Below are 16,284 nucleotides of genomic sequence, written 5' to 3'. Positions count from 1 at the left end.
AGAAAGTAAAAAACTCCCCCCGCCCCCTCCCCAAATGATAGCACTATACTGATTACTACTATATAGTGTTTAGTCATGCTTTAAAATTTTATATCCTTTTACTGGCAAATGCCACGCTGCTCTAATTTTGATGAAGGATTGCTGGATATTATTCATTTATAACAGGTATTTAATGCCCTAGTGGCAGGAGTTTTTTATGCTAAAACATACCCCCTCATTAGGCTTATTGAAACAACTTGCCTTTTAGTGATATTCCTCTAATGTGAGAGGAATTATTCCTTAGTGTTCCCCACAGAAGGCTCCCGGGCATGCCCTGATGCTGGTGAATCTTGTTTTTCCATACCTCTACAATAAACACCTCACAAAGGTTTCAGAGAAAGCCCTAACGGCAGAGGGGATTTTCAATTCCTATTCCTGCTGTTACGTTGGGCCGGGTGACTCCTGTGAGCGTTGGCCCTGAGCCCTGGCAGCCAGATGCCCGGAGAGGGGATGTGCTCTGGGCCTGACAGGCAACAAGTTGCAGAAAACATCCCGTACTTGAGCTGTAGGCAACCACACAAAACCGAAGACAAGCTTGTGATCTGTTACCTCGAGGAAACTTCAGGATAAAAGGCCAGTCTGACATCCCACTTCTCTGTGAGGACAGGTTCCTGATGCTTTGAGTTAGAACAGAGACATTAGTGCTGTAAAGAAATCAACTGCCTTGGAAAACAACTTTGGCTATGGCTGTACTGCTAAACGATCCGCTAGATGATATATCACAATACTGAAGTTTCCAAGCACCAGGCATAAAGATGGGGGGTTGTAAACAAAAAATATCTCTCAGGTCTTTTCTGTTATTGTGTAGGAGTGAGGGAGTGAGGGAAGGAGAACTGTCCTTCAGTAGAGCATCTGGACTAGAGTGGCACATACAGCCTTGAACTCTGAGGAAACATCAGGTGACCGAGCCAGCCCGAGCTGTGCTATGACACAAAAACATGCCAGGGCTGATGACGGCAGAGGCCCACCAGCCCCGCCTGGGCTGGCAGGGGCACGAGCTCAGCAGCTCACTTTGCTGTGAACACCACTACACAGACCAGTCATCGTGCTCTGCTCTGAAGTGAAAGGAAGCCAAACAAGCCACAGGAATAACCATGTGATAAAGCCAGCTCTTTATCTGTACAGGATGGTAAATGTCAAACTGGGGACTTTGTAACTCCACTCTAGTAAGAGTTCTGATTTTCCTAGCAGCCTCCAGAAGTTCACGAATATCTCTCTGTGGAAAAAGAGTTTCCGTTGTCCCTCAAACTCCATTCAAGACAAGTCCTCCTGTGACAGAGAAGACAATATGAGTTTTATTTATTTTTTCTCTCTCAGCTTTTTGTTTCATTTGATTATACTGCATTGCAATCAGATGCAATTGAGTCCTAGGTGTCATCGAGCAAGAGTTTGGCCAGTCCTATCGAGGACTGTAGTATGGGCAAGGAAAGGGTGGTAGCTGTTAGGGAAAGTTGGAATGACAGCCCTGCAGGTTATACAGTGTGTTGGGGGTCAACATACAGTTTTGCCATTAATAAGCAAACCGTTCTTGAAAAAAGAAGACAGGAAACCATGATGGTCTGCAGACCAAGACTAGTCTGAAATTTAATTTCATGTGGCTTAGAGTCTTCTTAGGATCTGTTTCTGAACTTACTCTAGAAATAAGACATTCCCTCCTCATGTAAAGCCATGAACTAAATCTTTCATCATCAGTTTCAAGTCAGAATATTTTTAGGAGGCCACCATATGCTTACCATCTGCTACTCTTGGAGGTGAGGGAAGCTATCACAGAGGTCACCTTGGAGCAGTGACCATGGTGGAGCTTCACTCTTACCTGAAACTGTAGCACTCTCTCCTACTGGAAAACCCCACATTGCAGCATCCTTCTCTCAGGTCTATGACTGATTTTTACCTGTGGGAGGTCAGTAAGAGCAACTGGTACAGATCACGACCATATCATCATTCTCCACCAATCTCAAGGTGATGGTTTTGGCCTCACTGGTAGCAGCTCTCAGCATCAGAGCTCAGCAGGTGGAGTTTCTGGTTGCACCAGTCTCCCCATTCACCTGTAGCCTGCCCTGCAATACAGGAGCTGCAACTTTCCTCAAGTAGTCTCTAAATCCCAATTCATGATTATCTCATGTAAGGAAGAAATCATAGCTGATATCTATACAAAAGGATTTAGTAAATAACAGAAAGGGCTAGGATGTGAACTCCCCTATGAAGGTTACTACCCTGCAGAAGACTGACTTTGATTCCTCTGCACTCTGTACATTGTAGCTGCACTGAGGCTTTCTTCTGATTCGTGTAGCATTTAAATCACTGCGCTTTGTGTATCCAGCAAAATAATGCTAATCTGCCACAGGGCTGATTGTTTTTTAAAGTCTGGAGAGACTAGAGAAGCAGCATCATGATTTTGATACAAGAGTGCTGTTACATTGCATGAAACTGAAATTGTGTGAGAAAAGGACTATACATTCAGTGAGCCTGGAGGGACAGCATGCACTCCGGTGGCTGTGTCATCAGTGTGACGCTAATCAAAAGTTGGAGCTGATCTTGTTGTTCTGCTGCATTTTGTTGACTTCACCAAAGTTTAGTCCTCAGCTGTGTTACTGAGAACCTACTGGAGGCAATCCCCACATCTGCACACATCAGTACACAGCTCTGCACTTAGAAACTTTAAAACATTCGCTTCCTTACAGACTTCAAAGCAAGTATAGCAAGCCAGCTAGAGGACGGAATAGATCTATAAAACCCTTATGCACTTTGTCATGGTTTTCGCCCCTGTTCTAGTGTATGTTAAAAAACATCATTTTCTAAATGTGTGCTTTGTTGCTAGAGGTTTGGCTGTGCAGAAAGGATATGGCATGTCTGACACAATATGCCTCAATGGCATCTTCTGGTTATCCAGATGCTATAAAAAGTAAGTGCTTATGCAGACAATGTTGACTGGAAGTCATCAAAACCTGGCTGTCAACATATGCCTGTTCATACACCTGACCATAACATTTTCCCTATGATTTACCAGCATTTGACCAATGAGCTTACACCTATTTTCCGGAAGCAAAAATTTAACCATGACTTATGGAAATGAAAATCTAAGATTCTGAATCTGTGACTTACAAAGTGGATGTGAAAATATCCCTCACCTGAGGAGAAGTTCTTGCCGTATATTACAGATCTTGATGCATTTCTAACGCTGAGGCCTTTAAGCGTATCCGGTTTTGACTGGGAAAAAGAAATCACACCTGAATGGGTGTTACAAACATTTGCAGCTATATACCTTTATGTGCTAGTGTATGCCTTCTCACATTAAGAAAAATATTAAGAGGCAATATGAAGAAGGCCACCCAGCTGAGCCCCTGGCAGCAGCAGCCAGGAGCCCAGCAGCAGCCAGAGCCACAAACCATTTCCAGACACCAGAGGAGCCGTGAGGCCTGGTGTCTCTCAATGCAAGATCTGGCCTCTTGGAGATGCAACAGCTCCTTCACTTCCCAGTTTGCATTATTTGGAATTCAGACAGAACCAGGAGTAACTGGATTTCACCCAAATTCACAAACTGACAGTTTATGCTGTTACTCCCCATGTTTCAGAAAATCTCTCTGTTGATGCAGAGAAGCGAGACCATGTTTTCGTCTTTCTGCAGCCCCTCTGGGCTCTGGCACCATTTCTCTTGTTAGTTTGCTATGTGCCTGCTTCCAAGGTGTATGTTTTCCCCCTCCTTTTTATCAAAACTGTGAATGCAGGTGGTACCCATCTAGCTGCAAGCATTGCTCTCATTTTTCCAGTTCCTCAGCACCACATGCCCCCATCCCTGGATTCACATTGACAGGTTTGGAAATGCCAGACTGTGCTTCCATTAAATTTAAAAGGTGTGATGCTCCCATCTTTTAACTCTTGAGAGTAAAGCAGGAGCAACACCTTTCACAAAAGAATTCCAACCCCCCCCCATCCAAACAAGATCATCAGTGTGCCAAAAAAACTTGCTAATGGCAGGCAATACACAATAACATTCTGAAGTATAAGAGATGATTCTGACTACATTCACAGCCCTAAAAAAAATCACCTAGTTTTTACATCTTTATTCTACAAAACATTTTCTCTCGCAGATGAGACCTTTACACACATGGCTCTGTCCTGAGTTACATGTCAAGGATGTCCCTAGCTTTACTGAAGATCTAGAAGCAGTGCAGGCAAAAAAGGCATCAACTGAATCCTTAGTACCTAATTAAAATTGTTTTAGATTTTTAGCACAATTGATTATCCATGTTCTTTGCCTCCGAGGAACTGATAGAAAAGCTGATCTGAAGCTGTCCCCCAGATTCCCTCCACCACATATTGCAGTTATTGGTCACCTGCCCATTGATCTCCCATGTCCCTGTATAGAGGAATCCTGCTCTGTAGCATTAAGAATAAATTCTGCTGCATGAATTCAACTAAAAATGATCATCATTACACTCCTGTCTTTACTCCTCTCCAGACTTAGAAGATAAGAACATACCATGAAACTATTAAAGAAGGATGTTATATTCCAATAGAGGGTATACAGTAGTGGGGATTGCACAGCAGAACCAGGTTTATATGCCACTTATTGCAACTGGTATCAGCTACCTTCTGGGCCTGCATCTTATATAAACAAAAATCCCTGCGCACAGTAAAAGCACAATGATGGCTATGCACTATCAAATTAAACTGCAGTGGTGCACTAGGTGTAAAGGTAAAAGAAAATAGTGGATGAACTCATTTATTCATATAAGAAACCTGTGTTCTTGCCCTTGACTATGGCTTTGCTAGTAGTACCATGCCTTGATGACCAATTGGACCAAAAATCTTCCAAAGTCAGTCTGCAGGATGCCTGCTGAGCTCACGGGCCTGATTTTCCTCCTGTTCCCAGCATAGACACTGCAGTATGATACAAAATAAAGTGAGAGCCAAAAAGTATTTAGTGCACTGAAGCAAAGGATAAAAGTGAACGGGGACTGCGAGAAGAAAGCATTTACCTCATTTCGGAGATGTTTGCTTCATTTGCCCACTGCTGACAACACAACTCACGAGCTAATGAGCTGCACTCACTCCTCTCTTTTTATCACTCTTGCACCAGCTGGAAAGTGTGCCAGGCGAGCGCCTTTGAACTAGCACACCTTGCTGTGGCTCGCTGGGTAGTCTCCACACGGCTGTTTTGTAGGAAAGCCTGTCAAGTTGTTGCTGTGCTTGGCACAGTCAGTAGGTGTGGCTGTAAGGACTGCTGCTGAAGTGCTCGTAGGATAAGTCTGGGATGGCACAGAGGTAAAAAGACAGCAAAAGAAAATGACAGCAAGCAGTAGCATCCTTCATTCTTGGGGAGCAGCACCAAGTTAGCGTGAGCTTGCAGAAATGATAGGAGAAGGACGACATGGAGACGCTGATTTAATAACCAGTTTGTAATTTGAATGACAAATAGCTCTGATCTTAAAGTGTTTCCTAAACAACATTCAACAATTTTAATGCTATTCGGTTGTTATTCTTATGCTAATATAATACTTCGGCTTCAGGTATGTTGTTAGTTTACTTTGCTTTTGCTGATACAAATGTGTTTGAAAAGAAAGCTGTCTTTTTCAATAGTAATAGAATATTTTGAGTAACCGCCTTTTTTCTTTTGTGCCTGTGTGTAGCGGCGGTTACTATGGTAATATTCGTGATTCAAGATTTAAAGCCTGAAAGTGGTTTCTATAACAACATGCTAGGACATTTTGGACACACAAGTGAAGTTAGGGATTCAAGATTAACCCTTTATGACCACAGGATTTGCAGCCCCAATGACAAGCTCTTGTTCGTTTGTCAGAAGTTTGCTCATACCTTCCCAAGTTACACCTCCTCATTGAGCAGATGGAGTAGTAATTCCAGCTGTGGACAGAGCAGGTCAGGCACTTCCATCCCAGGTGAAGTTTGCAAAGGAGAAATAATACCACAGTACCTACAGGCTGCTCATTACATTAAGTAATTAGGACAGTAGACAAACATATTTGGCGATGGACTGAGTAGGGATGAAATAGTGTTACTGCAATGTTTAGGAAGTCTGAGATTTCAGTCTGGAAATAAGAACTGTGGAAAAAAACAATGAAGTGATCTATTCTCAGACAATCTTAATGGAAAAGCTATTTTGAGGGCTCAGATAGCCCCTTACCTGACTCCATTTTATCCAGCATGGCATGTTGTTCTGTCCTTTTCTTCCCCCTCTGCCAAATGCTGATCCATGAATGGCAACTCTGCCTTTTAGTTCAGGGCAAAAGTATCTGATCCCATCTCTGTCACTGCCGATTATGCAGCTGTACTCATTGCTTATCTGGTTCTTCAAGATACATAAGATTGGATATATATGCACACCCACAACTTTCTAAGGTTGTCTTTGCAAGGAAGTTATTGTCATAGTGATGAACTATATTTTCCATGTCATGGTGCAGTGCAGAAAAACTGAGATATGCCTAATTATACCAAAGCTACGTGCTCTTCAATGCAACACTAAATGCCTTGGGATATATTTGAATATTTTCAGTTAAATGCTAATTATTTCAAGATCGCACTAAAATTGAAGAGCTTGATATTTCAGTGACACTTTCAAACACTTGTTTTAAAATCTCAGAGACAAATTTTAAATAAGAAACAAATGCAAGCATCAAAGATTCTTATTTCTCACTCAAGACATCAGACTACCTAAGCCCTCACTACCCTCAAGTTATCCAATGATTTCTTTATTCAATTTATTTGATCACAAGGTAAACCCTCAATTGTGAGCAAATGCTATATGCTGTTGTTGTGTCAATGGGAGACATTGAAATAACAACACTAAGGGAAGCAACTGTTGATTTATTAGTCCCAAGAAAAATTTCTCTCTCAGTGACCACAACCAAGTTATCAATAGTATAAGGTATTTTGGGAAACTAAGAACAAAAAAACCCAACCAACCAAACAAAAAAAAAACCTCAACACATATTTCCTAGGTTGCTTTTCTGTTGTTGTTTTGGTTTTATAACAATTAAAAAAAAATTGCAATTATATCGTTTCCTTATATTTCCATGAATATTTTAAAGTTTAATTTCTCAACTCATAGGCCAGCAAATGGTCCATTGCAACAGGAGAAAGGAAGATTACAGACAGAACTGCAGACCTATAATACCTTAATATTCATGTTTTTAACAATGTTTAGGTATTAGAAGACAGTATCTGGCCTTAGTTTACCTCTGCTGGATCATGAATGGTTTTCCAGTACCCATTCCTTTCCAAAGTGTATGTGTTACAAACAAAAAGTCGTATTTTGCTGTGAATTATTTTATCTGTTTTAGCTGGTGTGGCTTCCTCATTTTAATTCAAAATTTAGTTCAAAAGTTTGAAGTAATAGCTGTTAAAAAAAAATACTCCCCAAGCCACTGTAAACTTATCATTGTTGATGAGTATGGGCATCAAGAAGATAGCTATCTCCTCATAGTACTCTTGTTTGTTTTTCTCCCTAGAAAATTGACTGCCTCTGTTCAGAAGCTCAGAAAAATCTGCAGCATATGTAAAAAGACCCTGAAGCTCTTAGTGTTGAGAACCTCTGTCAAGCCAGGAGTCCTCCTTCAGGGAAAAAAGGCACAGTTGAACAATAGCATTGCAAATTACAAGGAGTCTCCAGGCATGATGAGGTGATTAGCAAAGCGCAGGCAGGACCACATTCAAGTGAACTCAAGTTCATAACAATGTGATTAGCAGTGACTGAAATTTGATTTTAAATTCCGTTGCTGATTAAAATATTTCACCAACTTGTGGGAAGAGCCACGGACAGAAAGAATAAATTTTTACTGAAAGAAATTTCTGCCAAAAACAACCCAACACAGCTTACTAGGTTTTGTTTGTGGACTTTGAATGGCTAAGATTGCAAATCAGATTCTCAGAACTGGAGAACTGGCAATTTACTTTTATCAATTTAATATTATATATTTTGAAAAGCACACATGAATGCTCTAGCTCTGATTCAAACAGAATCTAGAAAAAAATACTTCACATTCACAGGAAAGATTTGAGATCAGGCTCCTCAACATTACCTGCATAACTGAAGAACACTGGCTTCTTTGAGAAGATTCAGAAGATCTGTGCCAAATTATTTCAGCTTGTTCAGAACTCCCACCCTGTTACCTTTCCCACTAATTTAATTTTCCCTGTTATATTCATTTTCATGCATTTCCAACCTCCCAAACAATATTGCATTGCTTCATTACAGCAGTTTCTGACCACTGAGATGTCTGTACCACAGCAAAATCATGTTTTTTTTTTATTACTGATTAGTATATGAATAATCAAGATTATGTAACGAACAGCAGCACTTTAACTTAAGTAATCTTGTTTATGAGGAAAAAAAATTACTGTCTCTCAGCATTTCTTACATTTAGTAGTGCCAGCTCTTGTAAAAGACAGAGAATACTAACGTTTCTGGCAATACTGATGATTTTCCAGTAGATGGCAAGCTTTACTGCAAGGAATTTTACTGCCAAATATCTCAACTGCATGAAAAGGACTTAACCATGGGGTAAAATGCTTGGCACAAATTCCTCTAGTAATTAGATTAATGTATCAATGTTTATAAAGAGCCAGATAATTACCTCAAGTGTCAGTCAGTGTAAATCGAAGTGATCAGCATTTTGTTTCCATTTTTCTGATGTTACATGTAAGTTTTAAGAATCTGTCAGAACAAGTCACTACTGAAGTGATCCTGAGTGGATAAGCAAGAAAATGACTCCCCTGCCTACCAGAGCTACCACACAGGGCCTTTCCAGATTATCCTTGCGCAACATTACCAAAAATAAAGCCTCCAAATACATTTAAACACTTATTTCCCTTACAACTCTTTCTGTAAATGTAGCAGAAAATATTCTTTAATCATCAGCTCAAACTGAGCCAGCCTTTTCATCAGACACGATCACAATCTGCCACATCACATCCTATAGCATGGGTGTGTTCAGCTTCCACGTGCTCTGATCTTCCTCTGCTGTTTCCATGCAGCTCCCAATAGCATTAGGTTTCCAATTCCATCCTTCCACATGGCTCCAGAGCTGCAGGAAAACTGAATGTTGACAGGGGAGGAAGGGACGTACTGCAAATAACTTGTTTCACATAGGTGGGAAAGTAAGTGGAAAATAGATCCTCTAACTATGAAGGCTCCAAGGATTTTCTGAAGCACTCATATGATTTAGGAATATGACTTTTGTCAAAAAATCATGGGGTGCCCTGGTAAACTGCATACCATTTGATAAACACAGTTTGATAAATTACCCTTTGATGATCACCTCTTTAAGGTGCAGTTGTGCTGAATCTTATCACCCCTAACAAAAACTCTCAGTCCTAGTTTTTAAATCACAAGCAAGCTAAAACTCAGCAGTGATTACATCTCTGCTAAGCCCATCAGAATCCTTGTATTCATCAATAACTATATACATAATAAAAAAAAAATGAAAATGAAGATAAAACTCCAAAAATTGTATTGCTTTGCTGTAAGCTTTATGTACAAATAAGACAAAAGCATCCCTGAGGAATACTGGTTATATTGTATTGTCTGTTGGCAATTTCTGCATAAGAAACTTGTTTTTATAAAAGCCAGAGGTGTTGAACTTAAAATGCTTGTTAAAAAATTCCAGAACAGGTTTACCTTTCTATATTTTTCCCATTGCAGTGTCATCTTGGAGACAAATTGATTGCCTTCACTACTGACTGTGCTTTTAGGGCTTCCTTTTCTCTTCCCTCAATTTTCATCCACTGTTAACGTCTCAGTGAAGTATGCAGATTTTTAATCACTGCTTAAAGCTACTTTGTTGCTATCAAAACTGCAAACTGGCAAATTCTTCATTTTCTCTCACATACAGTAATTATAACAAATTGAGATGTTGCAGGCATATCATCTCTGGAAAAGCAGTAGTAATTAACTGAATTGCTTCTCAAGTCACAGTGGTCCTACTTAAGAAATACTTCAGTGGTTGACCTTACCTCTTGCAGTTTACATAGTATAGTAGTTAGATAATGCTGCAAATTAATCACAGTTAAATTCTTCAAATTTGCAACATTTCTTCAAACATGCAATTTTAATTAATTTTAAGTAGACAGACTGAAAAGAAAGCTCTGTAATGTGGGATAGTCCCAATAAAAATGTGGATTGCAAAAGTTCCATTTGGGTCTTACCATCTCCACAGCCTGGAGCCAGCATATCCCCACGTAATGAGATTCCTAAGTGCTGCAGGATGCACACCGATGATTAACACCATTTCCATTGGCCCATACCAAACCAGTGAAGCTGTGATTGCAGAGTATTCAGCCCAGGTCAGCACACCTACCTCAATCACTCAGCATTAGCCATCCTCACTATTATTCGGTATAACTAGCACTCAGTTAAAGGTGGTATACCTGCTTAGCCAAACGTGGACATTCATTTCGTTATGGAGACAATTAATTAGGATTAAAACAATTACACATTTTCATAGCAAAATTCTTTTCTTTTACTGAAAAGTAGCACTGAATTCTTTTCTTTTACTGGAAAGAATGCCCTTCACTACTCTCACTCTATTAGTGTTTCTCAGTTGTGTTTCATGAACAATGCTGGTAGCAGCTCACTCTTCCTTGATTGGGAAGTGAGAAATAGCTATTGTTATTACCTGTTAGTCTTTACAGCAGCAGCAACTATAAGCTGTGTTTAATTGATGCCAGGAGCTCAGTTCCTGGAGGATAAGGGAAATATTTATACCATGTCCAATATGTCCACCATGTCATACCAGCCTCAGAGGCTGGAAGGCTCTCAGAGTACTATTTTGAATCTCAGGTATTTGGGAGATTCTTTATGGTGGAAGTGCTGTACAGATGTCAAATTAGTAGTATTTATAATTGGGAAGTCAAAACCAACTCAAAGTGCATAATAGTTTGAGTCACTCATGTGAGACTAAAGCATACCCAAGTCATTTAGCTTTGCTGAACTCCAATACAATAAAACTTCCACCACAAAAGAATCCAAAATGGTATTGCACTGAAAAATGTTGTTCAATTCCTCATTCTAGTAAAAAAATCAAAAACACACACACCACCTGTTTTAAACATATGTAAATGCATTCCATGTTGTTGGTCATCTCTGTTGACAGTCACAAATATTGTTGCGACAATATCGTTGTTAAATAATGTATTCACAGTCCTGGCACTACAGCCATGGCTGCTGGAAGAAGTGAGAATTCTGCTCATATTTCCATAACTGTTTTCACTTTACATTTATTAGTCTACCAATATGTGCTGCACATTTACTGGCCCTGTTTTCTTCTCATAATCCAGCAATTGGAGCTATTAAATTTGAAACAATGTGGTAATAATTGCACCTATTTGACTCTGGTTTACTCCAAATGTGGTAGAAGTCCTCAGGATCTTTTTTGTTTCCTTCCTAGAGTCACTTTGCATGAGAAACGATTCCAGGTGCCTGTCAAATTCCTGCCAAAAGAACTCTACGTGCGCTGCTGGTCACAGGGAGGACACTTGCCGCTGTGCAGATGTACCACCTGACACTATGGAGGAACTCTGCAATAAAACCTCTGATCCTTGCTCTTCAAACCCTTGTCTTCAAAATGCTACCTGCTTAAGCTCTCCTGGAAACCTCAGCTTCACTTGTGAGTGCCCCGCTGGGTATAATGGGACTACTTGTGAAAGAGCCGTCAGCATGTGTGACACAAACCCCTGTGAACATGGAGGCACCTGCCAAAATGGTGTGGCTGGGCCCATCTGCCTTTGTAGCGCAGGTTACACAGGTACGCTCTGTGAAATGGATTTTGATGAATGCATTTCTGAACCATGCCACAACGGAGCTGTGTGCAGGGATGGGGTCGATGAATACTCCTGCTACTGCGTCCCAGGCTATCAAGGCAAGCACTGTGACCTGGAAGTGAATGAATGTGTGTCAGATCCGTGCCTGAATGGCGCAACGTGTCTCAACCAGATAGGAAAGTACGACTGCATCTGCCCATTTGGGTATACAGGTAAGTGCCATTTTAAACAACCTTTTCTTTGTATCATGGAGAATTGCCATACTTGTGTTCTAAGATCTACTACCATACACACACACACCTATTTAGTCATACCTGTATTACCACATTGCCTTCAGCCTCAGCGGCTGTTGGTATATCATGGGTTATCTTATCACCTATCTTATCACCTGCAACTTGTGATATTGGATGGAGAAAGACTGAAGAAATCTCACATTTTCCAGAAACTACAGAGCAGTTTTCTTAAACATCAAGCTGTGTCACAGGCCCAGGTTAACTTTCCTTTAAACAAAATATTCTCAAAACACATGTCCTCAGAGTGCTATACATAGTTTTTAGCCCACAGACAAAACCTATGTTTGGCAGTGATAAAAATTAGATCTACTTTGACTTGGTTGATTTGCTAATCACAACAAAGAGTACTCTTAAACCTAGACATTTGCTTTGCAGGAGTCTTTTCCTTTAAAACACTTTTCTTTCATTTTTCCCCCTTTTCTGAGCAAAGGTATCTTGTTCAGAAATTTTCAAAACACCCTATTCAGATGTTTTCTATCAGTTTTCCTTTATGCACACTCGCTAATAGGCCTTTTTCTCCTCCTCTACTTTACCAGACCTCAAGGCCAAATAAATTAATCTATCACTTTTCCTCAACATCAATTCTCAGGATGGCTACGCCTTTCTGGTTTCATTCTGCGAAACTTTTCTAAGCTGTATACCCTACTGATGTCATGTAATATAACTAATTTTTCCCCTTCTATTATTTTTCTGATCCACTCCATGATTCAGTCTGGCTGAAGCCACAGTTAGATTTCTTTTCTTTTTGCCACAGCAAAACTTTCCAGAACTCATTTCTGGCTTCTTTTCTGGGAAACAAAAGACCAATATTGCAGTGGTTTCCAGGCATTCAAAAGAGTCCGTCTCCCTCTGTAGAGCACGTAGGTTGGCTATTTCATAATAGCCACATAGGTTGGTTATTTCATAAAATATTAGAAATTACAGCTGGACATTCTAGAAGAAAGTACATTTGTCAAGAATGGAGATAAGCTGTTCATATCATCAAGAGAAAATATCCTTACACTCAATTCTTATTCTGCAGGTTTTTAGCAGTTCAAAGTTGATAACATTGTACTTTGCCATATACTGGCCTTCCAATTGAGTTGGAAGGTTTAGTATCAATGCAAACTATGAACTCTGATACAAAAAAAATGAGTAAGTGTAGTATAAAAGCCACAAAAGAAACATTTTCAGAACCAGAAAAGGGTAAGACAACAAGGACTAAGGAAAAAAATGTATCCTGCTGACAGAAGAAAAAATAAATAGACATTTTACAGCCAAGTTTTTAGCTTTCCAAGCAGAAACAGAAAAATCAAAAACATGCCACTGCATCTGCAAAAGCCATCCTCCCCCTGCCTAGAGGCCATGCATATTCTGAACTCACTGCTTAGCCTGTGTAAACTTAACTTTGACTAACCTTGTTGGCTTCCTTTCCTCTGTCCAACCAGAAACAGAGGATTCACGTGGAACTAGAACATTACCTGAGTTATATAGAAGGAAAAGTACTATCAGGTTCCCAAACTACCCATTTTTTGATAAATTTCCATTTTATCTGGCCCCATTTTTAAGAAAAATCACACCCATACCTTGTATACTTTCTCTACTGGAGAACATATAATGGCTGCAGGAGACAGTTCCCTTCAAATTTCAAAGCTGTATTCAGGGACAGGACAGCAAGAGAGAGCACACTGAATCATTAAAAAGAGAAAAGGGGATGCATTTTAGTGATAGATTGCCAGTCAGGTAAGCAAAGAAAAAAAGCATCTTACAGCACAAGAAGGGAAAAAATAACAGCTATTGCTTCAAGTGATTCAAATGAATAAGAGATGCGGTTTACAGCTCCATCCCAAAATCCCCATGCAGGAGGGGAAGTCAGAGGTAAAAAGCAGCTTTCCAGTGTCTGACGCAGCTCTTATTGGAAGCCAGCCCTCAGTTAGCGTCCCTCATGAGCAGGGGGAATGTTGTTTGAAGGAAGCTTGTTACCTTCCTGCCACCCCGCTGCTACCAGCGGGTGTCCAAGCCCGGGCCAAGCGAGGGGAAAACTACACAACCAGGGGAAAGCCGAAGAGCAGAAGGAAGGAAAAGCCTATTAACAAGCAGCATGGCTACTCTGCAATGATCAGACTCAGCCCAGACCTCCTGTGGTATTCAGGAAACTGTATTTGTTTAACCTGCGATGTCAGTAGTGTCCAGGCCTGGATCTGTAGCTCACGAACTCAGCTTGAAAGACAGAATATACACCTTAGAGGCAGAGGGAGAAAACATAATAAAATAATAAAGCCCAGACAAAGAGAAATGAAGATTTAGATCAACACAAACTGCTGGAGGGAGCTCACCGTGCTGGAGTCACCCCGCTTTTATCATGCAGTTCTGCTGTTTTCCAGGCAGATGCTGTTTGGTCTCACCAAAAAATAAGCAGCAACACTCAGAGTGCTCTGCACTCAGCACAAGCAGAGTTAAGAAATGAAGGAGCCAATGAAGGAAAAGACGTCTAAAACAAAGCAGAAGAGGCTGCAGTGCTTTAATGTACAGCTCCGACACTGCTCCCAGCAGTAGAGACGCTAATCATCATAATTCTGTAAAGGAGTAGCTGACTGTTCCTTCAGCAGTAAAACACCAGCTTTTAAAGGCTACTTAACCAAATGATTTATCAGAAGCATTCTTTTTTGTTGTTTTCTGCACCTTGCTGTGAGTTGTGCTAAATGCACAAGCCAGGGGGATTACTGGATGAAAGCCCTGAGGTGTCCCCACTGGTAATAAAAATCCTCATTTACTCTGTCGGGGGATCTTGCCAACCATTATTATCCTGGCCTGACACCATGAATTACTGTGGGAAATCATCCAGCCTCATCTCATTTCCCTAAGATGTTAAAAAGGTTACATCTCCTGATATGGAGGTAGAGAATGCACAGTAAATCTATGGCAGTAATGTTAACCAAATGCTTGAGTTACTGGCTGCAGTTGCTACTTGTTTCATGGGCTATGACTGCTATTTTGTATGATTGGTATGCTGCAGTACTTCTCAAAATAGCTGAGAAATGTCACACATAATTCTTACACAAATGGAAGAGGTTAGAACACACCAAGAGCCAAAGACTGGAAAATTTAGCATGAAATTTGCAGTTTCTATGATAATGCTCTGCATGTGTGAAATTATTTACAAGACATGTGTCATGCAGCTGTTAAATAATGAAGCTCAACTGCCTCACCGAAGTTTTGCTGGCTACCTTAATCAAATGCATTTTTTTCTTCCATTGGCCTAATTGCACTTGCTTTTAATTCACCCCAGCAGGGCCTAGTGCCGCAGCCTGTTAGCTACCCACAGCTAAGTACGTTAATTACCTTGCTGGGCTCAGCTGAAGCCAGTCCTCCACTGCCAGAGAACAGCTTAGTGTGAACTACCAGGGGTAAGGGGCAGCTCCAAAAACCAGTCTGAGTCCAAGACAACAGCAGGCCTTTTACACAGGGAAAAGCATTCCAGCATCAGATGAAATAGGTACAATGGGCGAGATCCATTCTTCGTGTAATACCTTTTACTATGATGTAACTGTGATGAATTCTGTACAATATAAGGAAATTATTACCTGAGGAATCTTAGTTCTCACACAGAATTCTTATCAGTAATGTAGATGCATCACAAGTCTTAGGCACTAAGATGAAAACTCCCACAGACTTTAGGTACCCAGATGTCAAACTACCAGCACAGAAACATCTACTCCACAAGCTAGTCATAGGTATAAATTGTTGTATTGAAATTCAACATAGGCGCTATGCCAAAACTCTATCAAAATCACCAAGTGGCAAAAGCTGCTGCTGAATCAAAGCGTTACTGCTGCAGTCCTCATGCCTGCCTTTCACTCAGCCTCTTCGTGCTTCTGCCTCCACCTCACACCATCTGCCTGCCCAGAAGTGGGGCAGCAGTACCTGCCCCTGCAGTACCTGCCCTGGTGCTCTGCCTGTACTCCTCCTCCCCTCTTTCATCAGCAGCACTCCTGTGTCTCCTCAGTTAAGCACTGAAGTGGGTCAATACAGATCCGTACTCAGAGAAAGGATGAGGGAATCCCATTGCCCTCCCCACAGAGGCACTGCAGCCTCTACCGTGGGGTGAGGTACCTCAAGCACACGTCTCCCTTCCCAACGAGCTCGTGGTAGTGTTGCATCAGTAGCAAATGGCACTGTCCATCCAACAGCAATTGTC

General features: G+C 40.9%; 1 protein-coding gene and 1 long non-coding RNA gene across 9 annotated transcripts in view; one reads left to right on the top strand and one right to left on the bottom strand.

The window, feature by feature from the left end:
* The window catches only part of LOC125183163 (uncharacterized), a 32,125-nt gene extending 25,121 nt beyond the window's left edge, over positions 1-7,004 (bottom strand). For 4 of the 6 annotated variants that reach the window (XR_010833179.1, XR_010833181.1, XR_010833177.1 and 1 more), the window contains exons 1-2: positions 5,019-7,004; positions 589-4,920 (exon numbers count right to left, since the gene is read on the bottom strand). This is a non-coding gene — a long non-coding RNA (uncharacterized lncRNA). The remainder of the gene's footprint in view (positions 1-588; positions 4,921-5,018) is intronic. The other 2 variants (XR_010833182.1, XR_010833183.1) reach the window with 2 other exon arrangements.
* The window catches only part of CRB1 (crumbs cell polarity complex component 1), a 100,813-nt gene that overhangs the window by 19,966 nt on the left and 64,563 nt on the right, over positions 1-16,284 (top strand). For all 3 annotated transcript variants that reach the window (XM_048067137.2, XM_048067135.2, XM_048067136.2), the window contains exon 2: positions 11,442-12,026. In XM_048067137.2, coding sequence (XP_047923094.2) covers positions 11,442-12,026 — 585 coding nt within the window. The remainder of the gene's footprint in view (positions 1-11,441; positions 12,027-16,284) is intronic.

This window comes from Anser cygnoides, chromosome 8 (genome assembly GCF_040182565.1).
Source record: "Anser cygnoides isolate HZ-2024a breed goose chromosome 8, Taihu_goose_T2T_genome, whole genome shotgun sequence".
NCBI classification, from domain to species: domain Eukaryota; kingdom Metazoa; phylum Chordata; class Aves; order Anseriformes; family Anatidae; genus Anser; species Anser cygnoides.
This window is presented reverse-complemented; position numbering and strand designations above follow the sequence as displayed.